The 26,070-nt window shown below is 40.6% G+C and overlaps 1 protein-coding gene and 1 long non-coding RNA gene across 2 annotated transcripts in view; one reads left to right on the top strand and one right to left on the bottom strand.

Annotated features, from left to right (window-relative positions):
* LOC109269983 (uncharacterized) overlaps window positions 1–26,070 on the top strand; it is a 95,264-nt gene that overhangs the window by 10,792 nt on the left and 58,402 nt on the right. The gene's annotated exons all lie outside the window — the stretch shown is intronic.
* Window positions 1–26,070, bottom strand: part of MUSK (muscle associated receptor tyrosine kinase) — a 96,440-nt gene that overhangs the window by 20,588 nt on the left and 49,782 nt on the right. Inside the window, exons 7-8 of the mRNA XM_019454224.2 lie at window positions 16,863–17,022; window positions 7,025–7,031 (exon numbers count right to left, since the gene is read on the bottom strand). Of these exons, the coding sequence (XP_019309769.1) occupies window positions 7,025–7,031; window positions 16,863–17,022 (167 nt within the window). The remainder of the gene's footprint in view (window positions 1–7,024; window positions 7,032–16,862; window positions 17,023–26,070) is intronic.

Below are 26,070 nucleotides of genomic sequence, written 5' to 3'. Positions count from 1 at the left end.
GATGATTAACAAATGATTAAGCATAATAATTGTGGTGAGCCAGGTTTTTGAACATAGTTTATGTGTTATGATTATTAAATACCTGAGTTTTGTGGAACACGTGCATCTTTGCAACACCTTCTATCCTCAGATTCTCTCACTCAGACGTCTTCCCAGCATTTCATTAAAGAAGAAAAAGAAAGCCACATAGGGAGGAGGAAGCTTGGATATGGCTTTCAAAGGAGCTAAGTAGCATGTTTAGCTTTGCTATTTTCTCTTCACATGATTTGGGGAGAGTCATCTGATCACCCAGAGCCCCAAGGTTCTAATTTGTTGAGTGATGTAAGGAATTATTTGGAACTCAGATTGTGTGTTAATGGGTAATATATGAAGAAAAAATCTAAATTCTATAGAGCTAGCACAAAAATAAGGTTAAAAGCTTATCTGCTGTAACAACTGAGGAGAATAATAGGCAGAATGGAAAAATACTGCTGGTACTCTCTGCACTCATCCACTGCCCCCTAGCGGAATGCTGGGAATTAAGATAATAACTCCTATACTCCCCCGTCACATATTTATTGAGCACTTATTATATGTAGACACTGTGACGGTCTCAACATGTTCTTATGCTTTCCATCAGATCTATATTGTTAACAATGACAAAAAACTAAGTTTATTCTCATTTAGATTTGTACAACTGTTGGAACTTCACATTTCATTATCTTTATATAAAGGATTTTAAGAAAATTAAGTTGGAATTTGTGGGAAATTTTTAAATTGTGAAGAGACCCCATTTGAATTCAAACAATTGATACTTGGATTAGAAACCATCATTGACTAGTGTTTAAAGAAAATCTATTAAATGGTATACAGCTCATTCAGGTAAAACAGTGAATTTTCAAGAAATATTATACTTTGAAATAATGTTTTATAATATAGAATCTTTCTCTAATTCATACTAGCCTTTTACTAATTAGCCAGCATGATTTTATGGCATTACTTCTAGTTCATAGTTCATTTTAAAAGTGAAGGCCTGGGGTGCCTGGATGACTCAGTTGATTGAGCATCTGACCTCATCTCAGGTCATGATCTCCCCACTCCTGAGTTCAAGCCCCATATTCAGCTCTGTGCTGACAGCTCAGAGCCTGGAGCCTGTTTCAGATTCTGTGTCTGCCTCTCTCTGTCTCTCTGCCCTTCCCCCACTCACGCTTTGTTTCCCTCTCTCAAAAATAACTAAGTATTTAAAAAATATTTTTATTTTTATTTATTTATTTAAAAAAATTTTTTTAACGTTTATTTATTTTTGAGACAGAGAGAGACAGAGCATGAATGGGGGAGGGGCAGGGAGAGAATGGGAAACACAGAATCTGAAACAGGCTCCAGGCACTGAGCTGTCAGCACAGAGCCCGACGCAGGGCTCGAACTCACGGACGTGAGATCATGACCTGAGCCAAAGTCGGCCGCTTAACCGACTGAACCACCCAGGCGCCCCTAAAAAATATTTTTAAATAAAGGCCTTGAATAAGAAAACAGAAAACTCTCATGAAAACTTGGGCCAGATAAGGTTGAGCTAACACCCAAGGAAACTTGGCCTATGGTAACACTAAGAAAGTTCAAGAGAAGCAAGGATGCTGGGCTCTAAGAAATTGAAGAATAATACCTAATAACCAGAAATACTTCAAACTGGTTTACCAAATGGTCTCACATATTAATATAATACCTTGGTATAATACCTTGGGGGATAGATAAAAGCAGGCGGGATTCTTTTCATTTAAAACAAAAACCATGTCATGTAAAAGTTAGATATTTCCCCTAGTGTTTCTTGGCTGAGCATTATTCATCCAGGTTCTGCCATCACGTATTAACCATTGAATGACTCTCTTTATTTTTCCATAGGTAGTTTTTGAATTAAAAAATTCATGCTTTTTCCTTTAACTATATAAGCAAAAAAAACAAACAGAAAAGGTATACAAAAGAAAAATTAATAAAAATAGCCTCAGAAATGAGAATTACTGGCAATTAATAAGCAATCTCTTTGTGTGTATTTCTGCTGGCTGTCTTAATAAAAGCCAAGAAAAATCTTTGAAACAACCTCAGTTGGCCTGATAGTATTGAGTCCTCATTTATTTATTAGTTACATAATGCGAAAGAAAAAAGAAAAACAGCAGAATACGTATTGAATAGAAATGAGATCTTGGTTGTCATTTCGGTTCTTTCTACCAGCTTGCAGAGAAGTAACCTGTGAAAACCCTTTGCCTGCTGGGAAAAAAACCATACAATACAACATACATGGTTCTTACTAATTATCTGTGCCTCTGTGATGTTCCTAGGGGCATTAAAGACTTAGCTTTGGAAATACATCTATGCTAGGATTAGCTGTACAAGGTCAAGGATATACAGGACCAAATACATATATGTTATGTATAATGATATATACACATACACATATACAGAGACTGCCCAGAGTTTCAGAGTTTAAACAACTTTTCTTTTTCCTCTCTCTTTTGCAGACTCATAAACCTGTAATTTTTTGTGGTGATCAAATTTTAGAGGCAAGAGCCGGAGGCACGTGGGGCCATTGTTCCTCATCCTCCTAACCCTATCACTTAAACGTTTTAACAGGAGCTCACGGCAAAAACTGGGGGACAAGATGAATGCAAAAAATCTCCACGGGTGTCTTCCGCTCTCTTTTGCAAATGACGAGACCCCTCCCTGTTCAACTGAAGTTGTGTTTCCCTGCTCACAGCTCTGGGGACTACAAATGGAGCAACCCCGAAAGCAGCGGGTCCTGGCCGTCCTACGAACAGTGGGGCAGAGGTCACAGGGATCTGTTCACAGAATGCTGGTTATTTTGGAATGGTCTGCCGGACAAGCTCCAAAAATGCTGGTTCACGTTGCACGTAGAGCCAGTCCCTCTCTTGCCTCTTGACAAATGAAACCTGGCTGACCTCCCTTTCTGTAAAGTTTTTTCTTCTCAGAGACAGCAATGGATATATGATCTCAGGTCCCTCCTTTAACTTAAAACACACAACTCTGCTTGGTCAAACTGAACACTTAAAGGAGCCTCACTACACCTTTTACTCTTATTTCTCTCCACTTTAACAGAGAGGAATCACATCCAGTAGGGCATTTTTTTTATTTTTAATTTTACTTTTTAAAATTTGCATCCAAATTAGCATATAGTGCAGCAAATGATTTCAGGAGTAACTTCCTTAATGCCCTTACCTGTTCACCAACAATGAAGCAACAGGAAGAGAAATCAAGGAATGGATAGAGCACTTTTTTAAATGTGATCTTACAGTTTCTAGGAAGGAGACCTCTTCTCCCTTTGAACACACATTACTTTGCCCCGGGGGCACCTGCAGAGGGCCAGCTGAGGCTAGTTTGGGTTAAGGCAGCCCCGCTCCTCCAGTGGAAACTCTCGCACATTTCTCCACCCTCCCTGGGCGGGGCACGGCTGAGAGCTCTCCTCTGGGGCAGCGTTTCCTCCTTATCCTCGGTTTTGCTTGTCCTGGTATCATACCTGCGGTCAGCCAAGGGCCAGAGGCAGATGCTCCTGCTGACGCAGCAGCAGAAGGTCACAGGTCACACCACACTTTCACACCTGCGTCACTCACCTCTTTTTGCCTCCTCTCCTAAGCATTTTGTCCTCTCACAGCATCACAGGACAGGTGAGTGCGGCAAATAAGATAGTCTGAGAGGCCACGTTCACAACTTTCGTTACAGTATATCGTTATCATTGTTCTGTCATATGATTACTGTTGTTAATCTCTTACTGCGCCTAATTTAGAAATTAAACTTTACCACAGGTGTGTATATACAGGAAAAAACCATAGTATATGTCGGGTTCAGGCCTTTCTGTGTTTCAGGCGTCAACTGGGGGGGTCTTGGAACGTATCACCTGTGGATGAGGCGGAACTGCCCTGCAAATGTTCCCTTATGTAGCAACTGCACTTTCCTAACAAGTGTGATGGCGGGTTCAATACCCCTTCCACTGTCCAAAGCAAACTGGAATAATTTTTATTCTTAACTGCCTAGTATCTTTGTATATAATTGATTCTCTAAGGCGGGGATCAGCAAATAGAATCCACAGATCAAATTCTGCCTGCTGCCTGTTTTTATACTGCCTGTGAGCTAAGAATGGTGTTGACATTTTTAAGTGAAAAAAATCAAAAGAAGTGAAAATTACATGAAATTCAAATTGCAGTATCCATAAGTAGCATTTTTTTGGAACAGAGCCATGTTCAACCATTTATGAGTCACCCACAGTGCTTTTTACCCTGCAGCAGCAGAGCTGAGCAGTTACAATAGAGACTGTGTGGCCACAAAGCCAAATATATTTAATATCTGGGCCTTTATGGAAGACATTTGCCAACCCCTGCTCTGTGACATAGATCAAATGTCCTTTTGCTGAAATGCCATATCCAGTGTCCTCAAGAAGGACATGATGTCCTCTGAAAAACACCTCTTGTAGTTCGCCGGGCTGAAATTCATGCCTAGTTTTTGTGTAAAATAAAGATGTAAGGAATGATGATGTAAAGAAGAAAAAGTTTTTAAGTAAAAATTTGAAAATTAATTATATTAGCCAAATATATAAACACTGTGTATTTTACATATTTGTACATATATCAGTTATAATCAGTAAATACATAAGCATATATAGTGTTACATATATTGTATATAGTGTATGTACATAATATATAGTTGTATATACAGTGTAAGTATATTTAGAATCATCCTGTAAATATATTTTTGTATCCTGCATTTAAAAAAATTTATTTTGAGAGAGGGAGGGTGCACGCATGTGCGTGGGGCAGGGAGAGAGGGAGAGAGAATCGCAAGCAGGCTCCATGCTGACAGCCAATGTGGGGCTTGATCTCACCAACCATGAGGTCATGACCTGAGCCGAAATCAAGAGTCCGACGCTCAATAGATTGAGCTGCCCAGGCACTCCTATATCCTGCATTTTTACTTAGCCTGATATTATAAACATTTACCTGTTCTATTACAGTTTTTCAAAAGCATGGTTTTTAATCACAACAGTTTCCCTTATTGGTAGATACTGACATTACTCATAAATTTCACTAACAAATATAATACTGTTTTCAATTTTGTTGCTCATACACTTATTTTCTTAAAATAGATTGCTAAAAGTGGGTTTATCCAATCAATAGCTACAGCCGTCTTAAGGTTCTTAATAAAAACTGCCAAATGCTCTCTAGGGAGGTTACGGCAGTTTTCCCTCTACCAGCAGTTCGAGAGTGCTTACGTTACCACAGGTGAAAAATAGTATGGACTTTTTCTTTAGCTTTAAATTTTTCATTTGCATTTACTTGCATTTGAAAGATTTATTTCTGTCCTTGAGTCCTTGGAATTTGTTCATGCTTCCATTATTATGTTGTCTTGTAATTAATCTTTGTGTGTGCACGTACACCCCTAGTAAAATGTAAATTCCTTGGGGGCAGTGAATACATACAAGTTGTTTTGTTTTTCTGCATTCCAATATAATGTCAGAAACAGAGTGAGTGGTTTAAAAATGTATAGGAAGGGACGCCTGGGTGGCTCAGTTGGTTGAGCGTTTGACTTCAGCTTAAGTCATGATCTCACGGCTGGTGCGTTTGAGCCCCGCGTCGGGCTCTGTGCTGACAGCTCAGAGCCTGGAGCCTGCTTCAGATTCTCTGTTTCCCTCTCTCTCTGCCCCTCTGCTGCTCGTGCTCTGTCTCTCTCTCTCAAAAATAAACATTAAAAATAAATAAATAAAAATGCATAGGAAGGACAGGAGGAATGAATGGCATGTGAAGGAAAGATGGCATCTCTTTTCGTGGTAGCCCGTGTTTTAATTTAACTTTTACCACATTTATGTTGTATATCTGTTCAGTAGATACTCCGTTTCACTGTAGAATCCTTGGGGACAGGACGATCTCTTAGAACTGTGATAAAGCAATGGATGCATCAAAACTGCATGAATTGGCACAAGATTGAGAACTAACCAAGTTTTCTAATGCAATGACTTATTTTATTCCATGGAATTAGAATCAGTGGTTGGAGTTCTAGGTCCTGCTCAGTAACTGTGCTATCTGGGTTAGTAGAGTAGTTACCAGTCTAAGTTCTTGAGTCTGTCTACCTGAGCTCAGATTGACAGCTTTACAGTTTGCCAGCTGTGTGGTCTGGACAGCTCCTAGTGTATCAGGTTCCTTCTATTAAAGAATAGGAATACTCAGAGGTCTTGGCCTATAAAGTCACTGAAATGTTAATATGAAAAAAAAGTGGTGATCATAAATGTCACCACAACACATGTATTATAATTATCAGTATTATTAATTGATAATTCTGAATTTTAGTTTTGTTACTTGTAAAATTAGATGAAAAGTTATGACACTTCAGAGTTTTATGAAAGTCCATCAATTTTACTGAAAATAAAACACTGTAAGTTGCAAAATATTATATGACAAGGTGATACTTTCTTATCTACAGGATAAAACTATGAGTGGAAATTGGGAAGTCTGTTCTGGGTTCAATTTCCAAGCCTGTCACTTACTATTTGTATAAGTCACTGGAACTCTCCAGTTCAAAGAAACTCTCTTAGTTCCTATTCTGTACGCTAGGAGTTAATAATAGTACCTATTTCATAGGGAAGTCCTGAGGATAAATTTAATTTTTTTAATGTTTATTTTATTTTTGAGAGACAGAGACAGAGTGTGACGGGAGGAGAGGCAGAGAGAGGGGGACACAGAATCCGAAGCAGGCTTCAGGCTCTGAGCTGTCAGCACAGAGCTCGATGCAGGGGTTGAACCCATGAGCCGTGAGATCATGCTCTGAGCTGAGATCAGACGCTCAACCAACTGAGCCACCCACGTGCCCCAGGATAAATTTAAATAATGCATGTAAAGTTCTTAGCACAGTGTCTGATGCATATATAGTAAGTATTCAATAGACTTTACCTATCTTCATTAGAAGGTTTCTGAAAGATTACAGTATTTGGCAAATAGCAATAAATGGCAAACAAAAAATCACAACAAAACATGATGTGACAGAGATATCTTACCTCCATTCTATTAACAGGAAAGGAAGGCCCCACAGGAAATCACATTAAAAGGGAAAAGAAACAAAAGTTAGTACATTTTAACCTTAAGATTTGCAAGAAATAGCTTTGATATCTCTAATTCCTAAGTTTCTGGAAAGTTCTCTTCAGTTAGGATGCCAGACACTGCATTAACAGGCATATTTGGAGGAGATGAAGAGCAAACAGGGTCTCCAGGAACTATCCTTTTCAGGCTGGGTCCACCTCAGCCATTATCAGCCCAGGCAGCTTTAAATTCCTAGCCACCAAGGGACTTTGTATCAAGCCTGAAGATCACAGACCAGCCTATATAAAGCACCCACGGGACCCAAACCACAAGACAACTCTGCCACTGGGCAGATAGAAAAGAGGAAAGGAGTCATCAGGAAATTCTTCTAGAGAAAATGGTATATAATTTGGAGGGGTAAAGGCAGGTTCTAATAGCAGCTGAGCAGAGAAACCTGTTGAAATACCAGAGGCCAAGGTTATGTATATGAAAGAGCCCTCAATTTGAGATATAAAAGGAGGATTCAATACCGTGAAGATGTGCCAGTCAGTGCCAAAGAGAACCCAGCCATAGTGCTTGGGAGGAGGTACTCAGCTTAGATAGGCTTCTATTTTGTGGACAAGCAAGGAAAGAAAAATGAAACTCATTTAAGGATGCTTGGTTGTCTTGAGAATATTAAGAGAATCAGAGGGCCTTCCATGTGTTTCTAACAGATATTCCCCCAGTCACATTTTGTTTTGGGAGGAGGGTGGGGAGCAGGCGGGGATTCCAAGAACGTTGTAATTATAAATAAGTGCTTTGATTTCAAAACTAGATTTTTTAAAATTCCCAAAATTTCCAACAGTCGTCAATATGTTCAGTATCCTTAAATTTATCTGGAAAAGTCAGTAAAATTTTGGCTGTCTTCTAAAACACACAGTAAACTTTAATATGAGAAAGCTGCCCAATTGTAAAAAGAATGCTCGCCCCTTATGCCTAACTGCAGGACAGCTGGTAGCAATTTAGTGTGGCTACTGGCTGTTACTCGTATATTCTTTTCCCTTTCATTTCAAACAAAAACAAACACCTTTAATCAGTTTGAAACCAGATAGCCACCACCAAGCACGAGGGCGCAGTGTCTGTTTTGTTGGTAAGAGCACTCTACCTGTCCTGGACGAAGCACTGAGTGATAGAGGGGGTCACGCGCCCCTACTCATCACCATGTGTCTCTTTATTGGGAAGAACATTGCAGGGACACGGGAATGTGACTATAAGCCATGAGAGAGACCATGATCCATGGTAGTTAGTACATTCAGTTAGCTATATCCATTGTGAAAATATTTCAAACTTCCTTTTTTTTTTTTTTTTTCGGTAATAGTGTGAAACATCAACTCCTAAAATACAGAGTCGAAAAATATGTGGTCCATTGTGGGCGTGGGGAACTCCAATACTACCACATCGTATTTCTCCCTATGCCTATTTTTGGATATGCCACATATATTTATTTGAGTTTTAAATTGAGTGACTGGACACCCCAGACCCTGAGGTCAGTCCAAAGAAGGGGCATTGCAAATGGTGGGGATTAGAGTGAGTGGCTTATATTAGAGGAGGGATGGGAACACAGACTCATTCCTATACTCTCAGGCTGGCTAAAGATAGACAGAACTCGGAACCTTAGTCTTACAGGAGGGACCTGTTGATGCCACTGAGAGTGGAAAATACAAGCTTTTCCTCCCCTGCACCCCTGGGTCTATTTTTTCGCCAGCTTTATGGAGATATAATTGACATATGATGTTAAGTTTAAGGTATATACTTATATAATGCAAAATGATTACCATCTTAGCATTAGCTAACACCTCCATCTGTCACATAATTACCATTTCTTTTTTGTGGTGAGGACACTTAAGATCTATTCTCATAGCAACTTTCAGTATAATACAGTATTATTAACTATAATCACCATATGTACAAAGATTCCCAGAACTTATTCATCTCATAACTGGAAATGTGTACCCTTTGACCAACATCTGTTTCCCTCCACCACCCAGCATGGAGTAACTACCACTGTATTCTCTGTTTCTATGAGTTAGACTTTTTCAGATTCCACATATTTGTGATATATATCTGTCTTTCTCTGACTTCCATCACTTAGCATAATGCCCTCAAGTTACATTCATGTTGTCACAAATAGCCAGATTTCCTTCTTTATCATGGCTGCATAGTATCCCATTGTATGTATATATGTATATGAGATACTAGAAGATATATGATAAGATATTATATATATGTATATATGTTCCTTATCCATTTGTTGACAGAAGCTTAGGTTGCTTCCGTATCTTGTAACTGGTATCTACTGTTTTGATATGCTGTGAATAATGGTGCAACATATACGAGAATGCAGATACCTCTTCGATGTCCTGTTTTTTTTTCCTTTGGATGGATACCCAGTAGTGGAGTTGCCGGATCACATGTTACCTCTATTTTTAATTTCTTAAGAACCTTCCATTCTGTTTTCCATAGTGGCTGAACCAATTTACATTCCCACCAACAATGCACAAGGGTTTTCTTTTCTCCACATCCTTGCCAACACTTGTTAACTCTCATCTTTTTTTGGATAGTGATTCTAATAGGTATGAGGTAACACCTCATTGTGATTTTGATTTGCATTTCCCTGATGATTAGTGATGTTGAGCACCTCTTCATGTACCTGTTTGCCATCTATATGTCTTCTTTAGGAAAATGTTCAGACTCATTGCCCATTTTTTTTAAATGGAATTGTTTGTCTTTTGCTCTTGAGTTGTATGAGCTCTTTATATATTTTGGATATTAACCCCTTCTCAGATACGTGATTTGAGAATATTTTCTCCCATTTCATAGGAAGCCTTTTCATTTTGTTGATGGCTTCCTTTGTTGTGCAGAAGCCTTTTAGTTTGATGTAATCCCATTGGTTTATTTTTGATCATTTTTTTTGCTTGTGCTTTTGGTGACATATATCCAAAAAGACATCACCAAGACTGATGTCAAAGAGCTTACTGCTTATGTTTTTTTTCAGGTCTTATGTTTAGGACTTTAATCAATTTTGAGTTGCTTTTTGTGTGTGGTATAAGGTAGGGGTCCAGTTTCATTCTTTTGTATGGTTATCCAGTTTTCCCAGTACCATTTATTGAAAAGACTGTTCTTCCCCCATTGTGTATTCTTGGCTTCTTTGTAGTAAATTAATTGACTATATACATGGGAGTTTATTTCTGGGCTCTTGAGTCCATTGGTCTGTGTCTGTTTTTATGCCAATTTCATACTATTTTGAATTTTATAGCTTTGTAATATAGTTTGAAATCAGGAAATGTGATGTCTCCAGCTTCGTTGTTCTTTCTCAGGATTGCTTTGGCTGTTCATGATCTTTTGTGATCCCATACAAATTTTAGGATTGTTTGTTCTATTTCTGTGAAAAATGCCATGGGAATGTTAATAGGTATTGCATTGAATCTGTAGCTTACTTTGAGTGATATGGACATTTTAACAATGTTAATTCTTCTGATTCATGAAATAGGATATCTTTTTATTTTTGTCTTCAATTTCTTTCATCAAAATCTTTTCTTTTAGTTTTCAGCATACAGATCTTTTACCTTCTCAGTGAAACTTATTGCTAAGTATTTTATTGTTTTTGATGTCATTGTAAATGGGAGGATTTTCTTTTCTTTCTCAGATGTTTTGTTGTTAGTGTATAAAAACACATCTGATTTCTATATGTTGATTTGTATGCTGCAACTTTACTGGACTTGTTGATTAGTTCTAATGGTTTTTTGGTGGAGTCTAGGATTTTCACTATGTAAGATCCTGTCATCTGCAGGCAGATAATTTTACTTCTTCCTTTTCTTTTTTTAAATTTTAAAAGTGTTTTATTTATTTTTGAGAGACAGACAGAGACAGAGAGAGAGAGAGAGAGAGACAAAGACAGAGTACAAGTGGGGGAGGGCAGAGAGAGAGGGAGACAGAGAATCTGAAGCAGGCTCCAGGCTCTGAGCTGTCATCACAGAGCCCAATGTAGGGCTTAAACTTGTGAACTGCGAGATCATGACCTGAGCCAAAGTCGGACGCTTAACAGACTGAACCACCCAGGTGCCCCTCTTCTTCCTTTTCAATTTGGATGTCTTTTATTTTTTTTCATTGCCTAACTGCTCTAGCTAGGACTTCTAGTACTATGTTGAATAGAAGTGGTGATAGTGGGTACCCTTGTCTTGTTCCTGATTTTAGAGGAAAAGCTTTCAACCTCTCACCATTGAGTATGATGGCTGTGGGTTTGCCATAGATGGCTTTTATTGTGTTGAGGTATGTTCCTTCTATATCTAGTTCGTTGAGCATTTTTATCATGAAAGGATATGGCACTTTTTCAAATGCATTTCTGCATCTATTCAGATGATCATAGGGTTTTTATCTTTCCATAAATGTGGCATATCACATTTATTTAATTGCATATGTTGGACCATCCCTGCATCCTAGGGATCAATCCCACTTGGTCATGATGAGTGTCTTTTTTTGTTTTTGTATTTTATTTTGGAGAGACAGAGAGAGAGAGAGCAAGCAGGGGAGAGGGGCAGAGGGAGAGAGAAAATATTAAGCAGGCTCCATGCTCAGCACAGAGACTGATGTGGAGCTCGATCCCACGATCCTAGGATCATGACCTGAGCCGACATCAAGAGTCGGATGCCCAACTGATGGAGCACCCTGATAAGTGCTCTTTTTAATATGTTAATGAATTTGACTTGCTAATATTTTGCTAAGAATTTTTGCATCCGTATTCGTCAGGGAAAGTGGTCTGTAGTTTCCTTGTTGTATCCTTTAATCTGACTTTGGTGTCAGGGTAATGCTGGCCTTGTAAAATGAGTCTTGTAGCATTTCTCCCTCTTCAGTTTTTGGAAGAGTGTGAGAAGCATCGGTGGTAATTCTTCTTTAAATGTTTGGTAGAAATAGTACCTGTGCCTATTTTGGTGGCACCTGGCTCAGAATGATGCTCATTACAGGGATCATGGGCTGTCTTGTTGGTCTCTGTCACAGGGCCGAGGGTTCTAATGACAAAGAGAAGGCACCTGGCCAAATACCCAGCATCCTGGTGATTTTAAATTGTAACTTGAGCCTTTCAAGGTTGTGGCTGGAAGGAAATGCAACTTCCTGGTTCATAGGGAGAGGTTCCAAAAGTTCTCCTGACTTCGTTTGATGACTAACAGCAAATGTAAATGAGTCAGAAAGAAGTCTATCACATTTCTCGAACAACACATAAGGATTTGGACATACACATGGAAGAGTTTTGGGAAAATGAAGGCTGATCTTTATTTTTTTGTTTCCCTTCACGCGCTAGAAATATCATTAGACATAATCCTGAGCACCAGATCAGATTTTTCCATTCCCAGTTTTCCTGCTGGGATGAGTAAATAAACAGATGGAGTAAAAGCTTCAAAGTGAAACACAGAGAATGTGACAAAGGAGGCCGTTGACTACAGAACACTAGGGGAGGATGGGGATGGCTGACATGAGAGCAAGGAGAGTTTGGGTAAGGAAGCATTGCCAGAGAGTCCAAAGGAGTCACCATGTCTGACTCAAAGCTCTGCACCTCTGAGGCCAAAGGAGGGGGGCTGAAAGCAGGAATGCAGAAAGCAGATGCTGTATCCAAGCGCCAGGAGGTCTGGGGAGCATAAGACCATGCTTCTTTAAAATGATTCTGAATTAAGTGGCTAATGGATCTGTTTTTCACCAACGTGGCCTCACTTTCCTGGAATATTGCCTCAGGGAGCACCCCAGGATTGAGAGGTAGTTTTCAGTGATGGCACTGGGATCATCATGAGGCATCTAGCAGATTTAACTAAAAAGAATGGGCCAAGGAGAGGAAGAGAAAATGGCAGATGTCTCCTGGGGTTCAGAGTCCTATTCCCTTGCACTCATGAGACACTCTCATTAGATCTGCCTGGGGAAATTTTAGGAAAGGTAGGGGAGCTTCAAGCCTCATAGTCAGTGGGACCCAACAGGAAAAACAGATCAGGGGATGAACAGAAAGATCGTGTCGTTTTTTTAATGAATTAGCTCCTTAAGGGAGTCCCTCTTCACTCATTTTAGTCACATTTTTCTCCCCATGTGCAGAAGGGTTCACATCGGTTACAGCACCTAACACTTGCTAAGTAGGCATTGCCAGGCCCATTGGCTACAGTCAGGTCCTTGCTGGTTACAGTCTAGATGACTGTTACCCCTACTTAGGTCACTGCTTCTCATCTGCTTTCAATTCTGCTGCTCTAGGAGATTTCTAGTCCTCTCTGCTGCTGTGTGCCAATCCATGCATTTCCACAATCTTTTTCCTCATGCAGACACTTCTGCTATTTCCCCCCAGGCTACCATTGCTGATTGCCTCCATCCTCACTCGGTATTGATGCCTAAGACCACTTCTCCCTCCATCCTGAGACCCTGCCTTTCTCTGCTGCTTGCCATAACTTAAGGCTCTTTTTACCACCAGCAGATACCATTAATTTTTTAGTATCACAGTCTCCTCTGTTGGTATATTCCACTAATTAAGAAGTTGGATCAGGCTCTCCTTAGAGCTAGCTCAGGGATGCAGGGGTGATGTTGCTGTATACAAGATGGTAACAGTCATGCTCTATAGTCATTTCAGCATTTGAAGATCATGTCCATGCAGTGAATCTGCCTTGGTGTGATGTAGATATACCCATTATATTAGGTTCTCCTTCTTTATTGCCCTAGCATTGCCTTCACCCTCATCTTTGTATTTATGATGATAGGCTCTGAAGGTTGCTACCCTAAACAGGAGTCCCTCCAGCTTGGTATGTGGTGGAAAGGAGGAAGGTAGAGGAATTAAGAATTCACATATACATTTCATAGATTCCTTTCTCTGACCGAAATCCTAGAAGGGCGGTATAAATTAAGGAAAAAGCCAAAGCAGAGGGAGTTTTCCTGACTTATTTGGAACTAGAAGCAGGGAATGTTATAGGGATCCCTTGTTCTGACATGGGATGGCCACATTTGTGTAAAAATGGTAGCATGACGTGGGTGGGTAGACAGCAGAGCTGGGTCAATCAGTCTGACTCTCTTGGATTTTATATAACATGAATGTGATCCAGAAGTTACTTCAGGCTCCAGATGAGGAAGGAGCTGAGTTGGAATTCAGCAGGCCCGCCTTCGTAGGGAGAGACAGGGTGACCTCGTTGCAGAGGTTGCAAAGTAGACTCTAGAGAGGGGCTTGATGAAGGATGTGACTGAGATGTAGAGGACTGTGCTGTTACAGGAGGAGCCTCAAAGCCTCAAAGGTGCCGAGCCAGCCAGGGGGATCCTCTGGGTCCTAACAAAGCCAAGAGATGAGATCACGAGTTCTCCAGCTGTAGATTTCACCAGAGAATGGGGTAGGGGTTTGTTCCAGAGGACACCACAGCATGTATCCAAGTCCCTTTCCCCCTGCCGTCTAGGGAGAGGCAGGAAGAAGGGAAGGAAGAGCCCTGGCAAGGAGTGAATATGTGAAAGACTGAATAATTATCTCAAGATTAGCAACATTAATTTTTCTCTTCTACCCTGTGGAGGTATAGGTTAAACTGGATTAAATCCGTTTATTTTATTTGATTTGAGTATTCATATGTAAATGTCTCTCTCTCTCTCTGTGTCTCTCTGTCTCTCTGTCTCTCTCTGTCTCTCTCATTCTCTCTCCAGGGTGGATAGATACTATAAATAGGTATTTATTTATTTAACATTGGTTTTAGATCAAATATCAAATAAAACATAAGATAGACTAGAATAATCCCAGGTTATTCAAATGCATCAAAAATTTTAATTCTTATCCCCTGGACCTCCTCATGGTCTTGTTTTTAAATGTTTTTTTTATCCATTATTATTTGTCTTAGACACCTTCCTCAAGCTGTCACATCTTAATGCATTCTACTACACTGCTACATTCTAGAATTTAGCTCCTATGGTTTTATCCTGACATCTGTCAGGATGTATCCTGTATCTGTCTTCCTGTATCTGTATGTATCCTGTATCTATCCTGTATCTGTCTTCCCTGCACCAAGTCCTGAAGGTGTTGTTCAGACCTTCGTTATTCTTCTAGACTCTGGAATAGCCTCCTACCTGCACACGTGCCTCCTACTCTTTTCCACCCAACATCTGTTAACTTGACAACAGATATATCTGACCATATCGCTGGTCTCCTTCCTCTAAAATAATTAGATGACTTCCCACTGATTGAAGAACACGTTTAACCTGCTCAGGCTGTTCACAACTTGGCCAGAGCCCACATTTCAAACCTTTCTTCCCATTCTCCACCTCACTCCCAGTCTCCATCATGCTCTAAGCTTGCCAACCCACTTGCCATTTCCTGAACACAGTTTAACCTTTCTGTCTCGTGCTCCTGTCTCCTGCTTAAGTGGCTGCTCTTTCCCACACTTAAACTCTCTCTCTTTCTTGTTCTGCTCTTATACTCTGTTTATGCTTCTGCAATAGAACATGGTCTGTGCCATAATGTATATGGGTAACTGACTTCCTTTCTAGATTGAGAGTCCCTTGGAGGCAGGCACCCTATTGTTAATTATCCCATTTGTTACGTACGTGTGCATCCTGTATTCTACCTAATGATGGCCTGGATCGAGTAGTTAATAAATGCATGCAAGAGTATTTTATAAACAAGGTACTATATATAACAATAATTGTTTCCTTATTACTTGTTAAATTGAGTTGAATGTACTTTTAGAATTCTCACCATCCTCTGGCAGAAATCATTTCCCATCAGTGAAAATTCTAAAATAACTGATACGCTATATCAAGGTTCTACAAGCAGATATATCCCTGGAGAAGAAGGCAGAAGGAATCCTTGAATCTTCTTACTTCACAGGCATGCTTTAGAAGGCCGGCCTTGTCCAATTCTCCCTGTATAGTTCTCTGTGGTCTCTATTCCCCTCATATTAAAATCCCAAACATTACTAGCAAGTTCCCCATCGTGGAAGATCAAAGAAGTGGCACAGCCATAAGAAATAGCAGGATCTGGGGAGCTGGCCCTGGGCACAGGTTCTGCCAGTGCCTGCCTTACATGTGAGGCCAAGCATCTCTGCTGACCCTTGGGCAGTAGACACATTCTGAGTGTAACATGCCTGGCATTTCCTGATACAGGGATTATTTCCATCTCTAGGAATTCCACAAATGTTCTCAGAAGCCTTTGGGGCATTTATATTTTAAAAATAAACCTTTATAACTCAACACAAATATTCTAGAAATCCATATGTCAGCTCTTTTCCTTGAAAACACCTGTAAATCTTGCTATCACTTTCATGAAACAGGAGAAGGAAAGGCCACAGAGTAGATCAAATACTCCTAAGTAAAAATGCCCTCAAGAAATAGCCATGCAGAAATTGGCACAACCATGTTAAATATCTGCCAACTTTTTGAGAGCCCTGGAAAGTGTGATTGGCTCTATGAAAGAAAAAAAAAAAAAGAGGGGGGGTGGGAAGAGAGAGAGAGAAGGAGGAAGGAAAGGAAAGAAAGAAAAGGTAAAACAGGAAAAGAAGGAAGGAGGGCAGGAGGAAAGAAAAGAAAGGGAGGGGGAAAAAAGAGAGAAATGAACTCCTGGAAGTTGTTAACCCATCACTAGGACAGGTATTTGAGGATTTCATTTTCGAGGTGATAAATCTCCCATTGTCAATGATCTAGATCAACCTCTGGAATGTCCCCAAGGAGGAGAAATAGCCCAAAGGGGACTGGAGTAAGAAATAAAACAGATTTCCCCCCAAATGTTGTGTGGAATAGTGCCAACTCTCCCTTCTCCCAGAGCAATGCAATTATGAAAATCCATCTTACCTGCTATGCTAATGGTGGCCGCAGCCTTTGCAGTGCTAAATTTCTCTCCGTGCTTGTTAGTAGCTATGCATGTGAAGAGTCCTGGCTTAGTGATAAGCAGCTGCAGTCTTGAGTCAATCACTCGGTCTTTCACACTTTCCTGAATGGACCCAGAGGAAACCTGGTGGAGTAGAGGGAAAAAAGCAGATAGAATTAGGTCAAGGATTTCCTAATATGATGCACCAGGTTGACTTGAAAGAGAAAGTATTAAAGTGATGATCAAAAGGCACGGGTAGGTTGCAAAAATAGCCAAAACCTTTGTAGCTCTTCCCCCATAAAGTAGCGTCTCTCTCCATGCTTTGAATCTAAATTGGCCTTGTACCTATTTTAGAAAATCAAAAACAGACTTGTAAAATTCTTGCACCCTGTGGCTTACTTTCTTGTTGCTCTTGGAGCCTGTGACCTCCTATGACCAACCCAGAGCTAGCCTGCTTGAGGAAGAGGCACACACGGTCCAGTTATCCCCACTGCCCCAGCTGGGAGCCAAGAACAACCACCACATATACAAGTGAGGCCATTCTAGATCAACTAGCTCCCAGTCCGCATGCCAGTCACAGGAACTAGATCAGCCACGATCACGAAATCCTGGCCCAAATCAGCAAAACCAGCCAGTCAACCCACACACTTACGAGCATTATTAAAAGGTTAGCTCCTGTTCTGTCCTCCACAAATGCACAACAGATAGATGGATGGTTGTGAAGAAAAATGGTTATAAAGCCAAGTCTGTTTCTGAGGCATGACTTGCATCCTGTCATACTATTCAAATCATAAAATCAAACGTCCTTGAAGAGTCAGGGTATCAATATTAACCTAATTGGCAGGTTAGTTTATGTGCTTGTTTATTATCATCATTTCAGCTCTGTGGGAAAGACAGCTGCCTAGCATTTTTTTTTTCTTTTTTTTTTTTAATTTTTTTTTTTTAACGTTTACTTATTTTTGAGACAGAGAGAGACAGAACATGAATGGGGGAGGGTCAGAGAGAGGGAGACACAGAATCTGAAACAGGCTCCAGGCTCTGAGCTGTCAGCACAGAGCCCGATGCGGGGCTCGAACTCACGGACCGCGAGATCATGACCCGAGCCGAAGTCGGACGCCCAACCGACTGAGCCACCCAGGCGCCCCTAGCACTTTCTATTAGGTTGCAGAGTTAGAATTTGTGCCCCAGTTTGATCCCAAAGCCTGTGCTTTTAACTGTTATGTTAGAGTGCCTTCCCTAGCACTAGAAGAGAACATATGGAGAGTTATTAGAAAACAAGAATGCCAACCTCAACAAATCACCCATAAACAAAACAAATGCATGACTTAAATGTCACTGTGAAGGTGGTGGCATGTTTTAAAGCGGCGATTCTATTCACTATTTTTTTGAGCACTGTACCATCTTTGCAATAATTATTCGTTAATTGTCACTGTTTGTATGAGGGGAACATGCCAGTTGGAAGGAAATCTGAACGGAATGACAATCAGTCAGTGATTCACCTTGACCTTATGTCAGAGGAGTGGCCTTGAGAGATCTCTCTCTGTCCCTTAGTGGGAAATGAGGCTGGGAATAAGAAACTTGGAGCCAGTTATTTTGCTATTTTGCCTGTTTTCACGGGTAGACCAGCAAGGGGATGGCAAGCCCTGGGGTGAAACCAGCTTTATTCTTTCTGCTGCCAGGTGTCTGGCTAGCCTTGGAACCAAATACCTTCTGTAGCAATTAAGCAGGGAAGTCTGCTCAATTAGCTTCTTTGACTTCTTATTCCTTCTATGCACTACTGTTTCCAACCTTTATGATAAAAATATCATGCGAGCATCCACTTAAGTCAGATCAAGTATTGTGGTAGCTTCCCCAGAAAAGCAGCCTGGACGCTGTGAGAAATTGACGAGGCAGAGAGAAAAATATCTTTAAGAGACATACACTCAGTTGGGAATTCAGATGAAATTCATCATTATCATATTTATCAGCAGTGCAACCTCTTATGGATTTGAGTTTCCAAGTTAAACAGAAAAGACTGAGTAGTTTGAAATGCAATGTTGGGTTCTCCCTGAATTTTAGGAGCAAAGCAACACTGAGAAAAAAACTAAAGACCTCAAGCCTCTATGCTCAGTCAACATGTTTTATGCTATTGAGATGTTTCCTTTATAAAGACAATCCCTTTCCAGTTGATAGAAGTGAAATCTATAGAACAATTGCCTTCTCCCTTTGCAAGCTTAATCCGTCCTTCAAGAACGAGGTGTGCACAATGCCTGGGAGATGACTTGGGAAGGAGTCTTTTCCCCAAGGTTGACGAAACTAGCGTTATTTTCATGTTCACACCTAAGAAAGTCATTCCTAAACTCCTCCTCAAGGTTAATGAAAACATTCTTGGTAGAAAAGAGGATGAGTTTTAAACTGGCTGACCTCTCTTCTCCTGGACTTCATCCGGGTGTTGAAGTAATTCAGCAAGGAGACCAACAAGCTATGAGGCTCATTGCTCGATTATGGCATGGCTCCTAAATGCTTTTCCTCCTGTTTTCAGAGGCCTTGCTTGATTCGGTTTGTGACTCAGGCACAGCAGGCCTTGTTAGTCAGAGAGCGAATTTGTTTTTCTTCCTTCATGGGTCATCCTGACCAACAGTTTCATATTTTTTGATGACCTAAAAATAAAAACCACCCCTTTCCCTCCATTTCGGTCTTTTTGCTCCTCAGGTTCAGATTATTACGAGTTTTGACCAAGGTATGTCTCGGCAAAACCAAGTACTTAATTGAGGTGACTATATCTGGGATTTACAGTAAATACGTTATTTTCTGCAAGCCTGTCAGGCATACTGCCCTGAAGTTGCTGGATAAACAGCTCTGCTGTGTATGTGCGGTTCTCTTTCTGAGACAGTGACCTCAAAAAGAGGCAGGCAGACAGGAAACCCTGTCATAAATAGGCACCTTGGTTCACACCTGAGGTGATGTGTGTAAAAGCTTTTTGAAAGTGGCAAAGTAGTATTGACCTGTGGAATATTTTTATGTATCATTAACACATTAATAATGCTGTTTTGAGAGAATCTATTCACAGGTACGAATAGTCTCATCACTTCGTCATGAATTGGCCTTAGCATAGGAAGGCCTCTGGCTTCAATGGCTCTGTCTTACAAACAGTTCCAGCTTGCTGAGAATGCCTCATGGAGCCATCGGGTATGGCCCAGCAGGGTCCATGTGTAGGGAGTTGGAATAATGTCTGTATGTGCGTCATAGAAAGAGGGCTAGGGGCACCTGGGTGGCTCATTCGGTTGAGTATCCAACTCTTGGTTTCGGCTCAGGTCATGATCTCAGGGATTCATGAGTTCGAGCCCTGCATCAGGCTCCGTGCTGACAGTGCAGAGGCCTGCTTGGGATTCTCTCTCTCCCCCTCTCGCTCCCCCTCCCCTGCGCGCGCGCTCTCTCTCTCAGAATAGATAAATCAACATTTGAAAAAAAGAAAAGGGGGTAACAGAATGAGAAAATCTTCCACATTGTTTCTGATCGACATCACCGTAGTTGCCTCTTTCAATCTGGCTGCTGCCATGTTTCATGTAATATATTCCAGCTGATACATGTAATTATCTTAATTAACACAGCTAGTAAGATGAGAAGACTCCCAAGCTCAGGTACTTCAAACCAAAAATACTACCTCTTAAAAATACATGTCAAGGTGAGCTGACCTTTAAGAGAATTCAAAAGCACAATCTTCCACATAGATAGTTTGGCTACTTATTTTTTATAAAATTCTTCTAAAAAAATTAAAATGATCCAGCTTTTAAAATCCTTTAAGAACTGTGTTTAATGGAGAAACAAGAGAGACATGTAATTTTTCTACATTTTTTACTTGAATGTGAAAATAATGGAGATATTACCAGTCTAACTTGAAATCAAGTCTGGTTATCGGAATAGAAGTTTGTTTTCTTTAAGAGAAGTGAGCTCTGCTCTATCCGTGTGAAACTACTACTTCCAATGTTGTAAAACAAAAGGAATATTACTACTCGTTCTGAGGTTCATCTGAGACTACAGATTTCCATGAAAAACGAATGACATTTGTGTACAAAGAGAAGAAAAAATAATTCTTGATCACTTCAGAGCATGTGGCTTGCCTTTCTCTTGTTCTTTGGTTTAACCATTCAGGCTTTTAGGTTATTGATGTGTTCACAGAGGCGGGGGGGGGAAAGGAGTCGTCACATCCGTTAGAGTACTCACTGTTCTCAGGAGTGTGTTAGTGAAGTTAGTTCATGAATTTGGAGTTAGTGAAGAACCACAGTTTAAACTCTGTTTTATTCTGTGCCAATTAGCTCCCAGCTCTGTATTCATCTTTGTTCAGTCCACCCTAGATAATACCAGGGCTGTGGGCTCTTCCTGTTCTCAGTAGAATTTTCTGGTTGCCCCTTGTGCATTAAATGCCTGAGATTGCCTCCATTTCCTGTGATTTGTGTCAGCATGAGCAAGATCGTCTTGGTTTCTGTTTGGACGCGGGTCATATCACCACGAACGAAACTTGGCTATAAGAGCAACCCTGTCTCTGACCATGAGAACCACGGATGTACTTCTGCTTTCTTCCAGAAGAAAACCACTATTAGTTTGTTTTATTCCTGTTTAAGAATCAGAGGCAATGGGTCTATTTTGCTTCCTGCCTTTTGTGAATCACATCTTGAATCTTGTGAATCACATCTTTCTGTGAATCACATCTTGAATGATTAAGTTGGGGTCTCAGTAGGACCCAAACTAACTCAAACCATCAGACTCTTTTTTTATTACTCATGAACTCCAAGAGAGACTAATCATGTACCTTCCAGTTCTAGACTATTATGAGCCTTTGAAAACACTGAAGGTTTTGTAAAGCACGTGTCTTCCCATTTTCTTTATTCCTGTTTTCATAGAGGAAGACAAATCATTAAAGTCCTATCATCAGTTCCCCAGCTTTCTTAGGACATATTTTTATACTACCTTGAGAGGCTTAAGACAACTACAGTGACTTCCACAGAAGAGCCACAAAACACTGCCAAATAAGATTTGAAATTTCTTTTACTTACTTAATTTAGAGAGTGCCAGCACAAGTTGGGGAGAGGGGGAGAGGGAGAGAGAGAATCTTGAGCAAGCTCCACGCTCACTGTAGAGCCCAATGCAGGGCTCGATCCCATAACCCTGGGATCATGACCTCCTGAAATCAAGAGTTGGATGCTCAACTGATGGAACCACCCAGGCGCCCCAAGATTTGAATTATAGATGACACTTTAATTAGAGAGCTAAAGAAGAACAGGAACCTCAAGTTATTTGATTGTAACTTAACAAAAATGGAGAACTTTAACCCTGATGTCCTATTAGGGATCATTTTCTCCAGCCACCTGACACCTCTATCATTAAAAATATGGGAAAATCTGTGTCTGAGAGGTAAGTAGACTTCCCTACCATTACATTAGCTAAAGAGAGCCATTTCCAATTTAGTCTGCCAACCCCTCACCTATTCTTATTTCTGATACCTCATGTAGAAAGTCTGTAGAGTGACATTAATTCATTTACCATATTTCGAAGAGACAAGTTAAATTGGCTTTAAACACAAATGATGAGAAAAGTGGTTTTGTACAAGCATCAGAAAAGAAAAAACAACCCTTCAGCAAACACAGTAGTGAAAACAAAGTAATAAATGAGTTGTAGGCCCTAAAGAGCCTGCTTTTGCAGGATGACATTATTAGTTCAGGTAGGTTTAGAATTAGTTCAGGTAGGTTTAGAATTAGTTCAGGTAGGCATCTTTTTCCTAGTGAACCACATCCACCGGAATTTCACACATGACATGCTTTGCTTCCCACACACCTCTCTCTCTTCCCTTCTTCCCTCCCCATGTCTAGTGTCCTACTTCTCTTTCCCATCCTCGCCTTCTTTTCCTCTGTTTCTTTTTTTCTCCTCATGAGAACACTCCTTTGACTTTGAAATGTTGCTGTTAATATTTTGTAATATGACAACATATGCACACTGCAACCAAGATACGAAACAGTTGGAGAGAGACTATCCTGGGGGACGTGAGAAAGGGATATGGTTGAGGCCCCTCTAGATGACTCATCAAGGTTCGAGTTGCTTAGCTGTAGTGAGAGCCATCCTCACCCCACCCAAGGAACTGGTTTGAAAAAGTACCCCATCTTCTTTTTAAAAAAAAAATTTTTTTTAATGTTTATTTATTATTGAGAGACAGAGCATGAGCAGGGAAGGGGCCGAGAGATGGGGAGACACAGAATCTGAAGCAGGCTCCAGGCTTTGAGCCATCAGCACAGGGCTTGATGTGGGGCTCCAGCTCAAGAACTGTGAGACCATGACCTGAGCCGAAGTTGGACGCTTAACTGACTGAGCCACCCAGGCACCCCAAGAACCCCATCTTCTTAAAGCATGAAAGAGGGTCTTCAATAGGACCACCTGAAGGATTGACGTATGTCCCCTGCTGTGTAATAAAGGGTTAACTTATTGGACTCGAGGTGCTCAAACCCTGTACTCAAACCCAGAAAGGACTGGCCTTTGACTTGCTTCTAAGAGATAACCTCTCATCCTTTGGAAAAATTCTGCCTCGTAAGAGTGTCTTTGTATATCTGAGACCATGAGCCATGCCAGATGGTTTATGTTCAAGTGCAAATTATGGTGAATAGTTCTTTTTGTTCAGCAGGGACTCTAGGCTATGTTGTACCAGTTTGACCTTTGGAAGGGCTAGAGACTAGCTAAGGTCAGTCGTGTGAGCCCTCCATGCTTATGTAACTGACCTTCAGGAAAATCCCTAGACCCCAAGGCTGGATGAACTTCCTTGGTACAAGACGCCATACAGGTTGACATCATTGCTGGGAGATTTAGGTGCTCTCCATGGGATTCCACAGGGAGAGAACAACTGGTTACCTACTACTGAGTTTAGTCTGTATCCTTTCACTGTAATAAACTATAACCATAAGGATAATGGCTTTTCTGAGTTCTGTGGGTCCTTCTAGTGAATCATCAAACTTGAGGGTGGTCTTGGGGACCCTGACACACCTGCAGTTTGTTGACACAGCCAAGATGTATCTGATAACCACCTGTAAAATCGAAAGGGCAGAGCCGGGCTGCCTAACAACTCCAACAGAAGGAGAAAAGAGGGGGTAGCTCTGTTCAGTGGTCTGGATCCAAGAGTTTGTGGATACAGAGGTTTTATAGAAGATCTGGTTTGGACTCATTTTCAGTCTTCCCCAAAGATCTTATGGGGGCATTGATGGGACCCTGACAGAAAGGCTTCCCATCAACAAACAGATTAGGGGCTAAGAAGGAGATTGCTGCCCTGAGGAAAATGGGTCATGGGGTCATCTTGACTATCCCTTGATTTCTGAAGAATCATGAATGTGTCCATGATGGAAAGAATTGTTTTAAATACTTGTTGGGCACAGTGGTGTAAAGCCAACTTAAAAGAGTGTCATTTAAATTAGAACTTTTCCTCTTCAATTACTGCTCCTCCCTCCTTCCAACCCCAAAGCTGTAGGAGTCTTAAGTAGCAGTTAGGAAGTGGAGGAAGAGCGAATGAATGAGTGTGAGAGAAGAAGCTAACCACAGGACTGTTGTGGAAGGCAGGTAGCATCCATGTGGTAGTCTTAAGAAAGAAAGGAAGGTGGGGCACCTGGTTGGCTCAGTCAGTAGAGGATGTGACTCTTGATCTTGGAGTTGTGAGTTCAGGCCCCACATTGGGTGGAGAGATTACTTAAAAAGGAAATCTTAAAAAAAGGGATGGGGTGGGGGGAGGGAAAGGTCCCATCTGTGAATTGCATTTGGAAGCTTTGGTTATTACTCAGGTTTAGGCACTTAAAATTACTAAATTGGGATGGTATTAGTGATTTAAAATCACCTAAGAGCAACCAGAAAAACCACAGAGCCTGTGTGAGGTAGACAGTAGTGAGAAAAGAACTTGCCCTACTGAAAACACTTGATGGGCAGAGAAAATACTAAATAAGGTTGTATTACATGGAAGTCATGCTTGGCCAACAGTTACAATGGTAATCTCAGCCCACATGTTTACTAACTCTCTGTTTTCCACCTGAATCCCAAAAGGTAAATAAAATCTAAAATTAGGAAAAATCAATCCATAGAAAGGTAGAAGGGTGTCATAATCAAAGGGCCAGAAATTTTCAGCAATTTCTGTAAGATACAAAGAGATGTGACTGGGTTGATAGAAAAATTAATATCAGCTAAGTTGCTGAAATCTAAAAGTTCACTGAGAGGAGAATGGATGAATTTTCCCTGTAGAGTCATGGAAAAATCCAGAGTTCAGATAGCAGGGCTGTAAGTAGGAGCCAACTTTGAGAGAGTCAGTAAAGTAGCAGAAGAGCGTTGCGAGCTATTATGTGTGCATATAGCACTAGGCTGAGACATTTGTCCATCTAAGACTTTCTACAGTAGGCTGAAAAAAATTAAAATCGTGAAAAAATACTTTTAACCAATGTAACAAACTGAGAAGCTTCTATTTTCCCTGACAGTTTTCCAACCCAGAAAAATTTGTTTCCTTTGGATGGCCTTGAAGAGTGAGGAGACAGAAATCAAAAGTCAGGTTCCATAAGGGTAAGAAGTCTAATAAGAGATACAATAAACTAACATCTCAAAGAACCGGATATCAGGGACATACCAATGTGAACTACAAGCGACCTAGCCTACATGGAATTGAAGACTGTGTTACAATGATCTGGGATGACCAAGGAGCTTCAAACTTTGAACTTAGTTTAAGATGGTCCAAGATAAGTAGTTGCCCCTGGTCTTTAGCAAAAATAAACAAAAATTCTTTCTAGAGAAAAGTACCTTTATCTAGACCTCGTATTAATCCCTGACCTTTCTTCCCCCAAAACAATGAGCCACAGGTAGTCAAAGATAAGTAGGCACACGAGGAAACAAAACACAAGGAACAAGAGTCAGCAGGAAAGCAGATAAGAGAAAGAGACCTAAAATGGCATCCCATCTCACTTGATTAAAAGCCAAAATTGTTTCAATACTCTACATAAAGCGTATATGATCCACAATTCCTAGACACACCCCTTACCTCTTTCTTCGTTTCTCATTCACCTCTCGTCATACTAACTTGTTATTCCTTTGATGTATGGCGTGCACCTTTATCTCAGAAACTTGCCCCAGTTTTCTTCCCATAGTTATCTACTACAGATAACTGTAGTTGTCTTACAGTTATCTCGTCCTTACCTCCTTCAGATC

The sequence above is a fragment of the Panthera pardus genome, unplaced genomic scaffold (genome assembly GCF_024362965.1).
Source record: "Panthera pardus isolate Hobbes unplaced genomic scaffold, ASM2436296v1 HiC_scaffold_20, whole genome shotgun sequence".
NCBI lineage: Eukaryota > Metazoa > Chordata > Mammalia > Carnivora > Felidae > Panthera > Panthera pardus.
The sequence above is the reverse complement of the archived record's forward strand: the minus strand, read 5'-3'. Positions and strand labels throughout refer to the sequence as shown.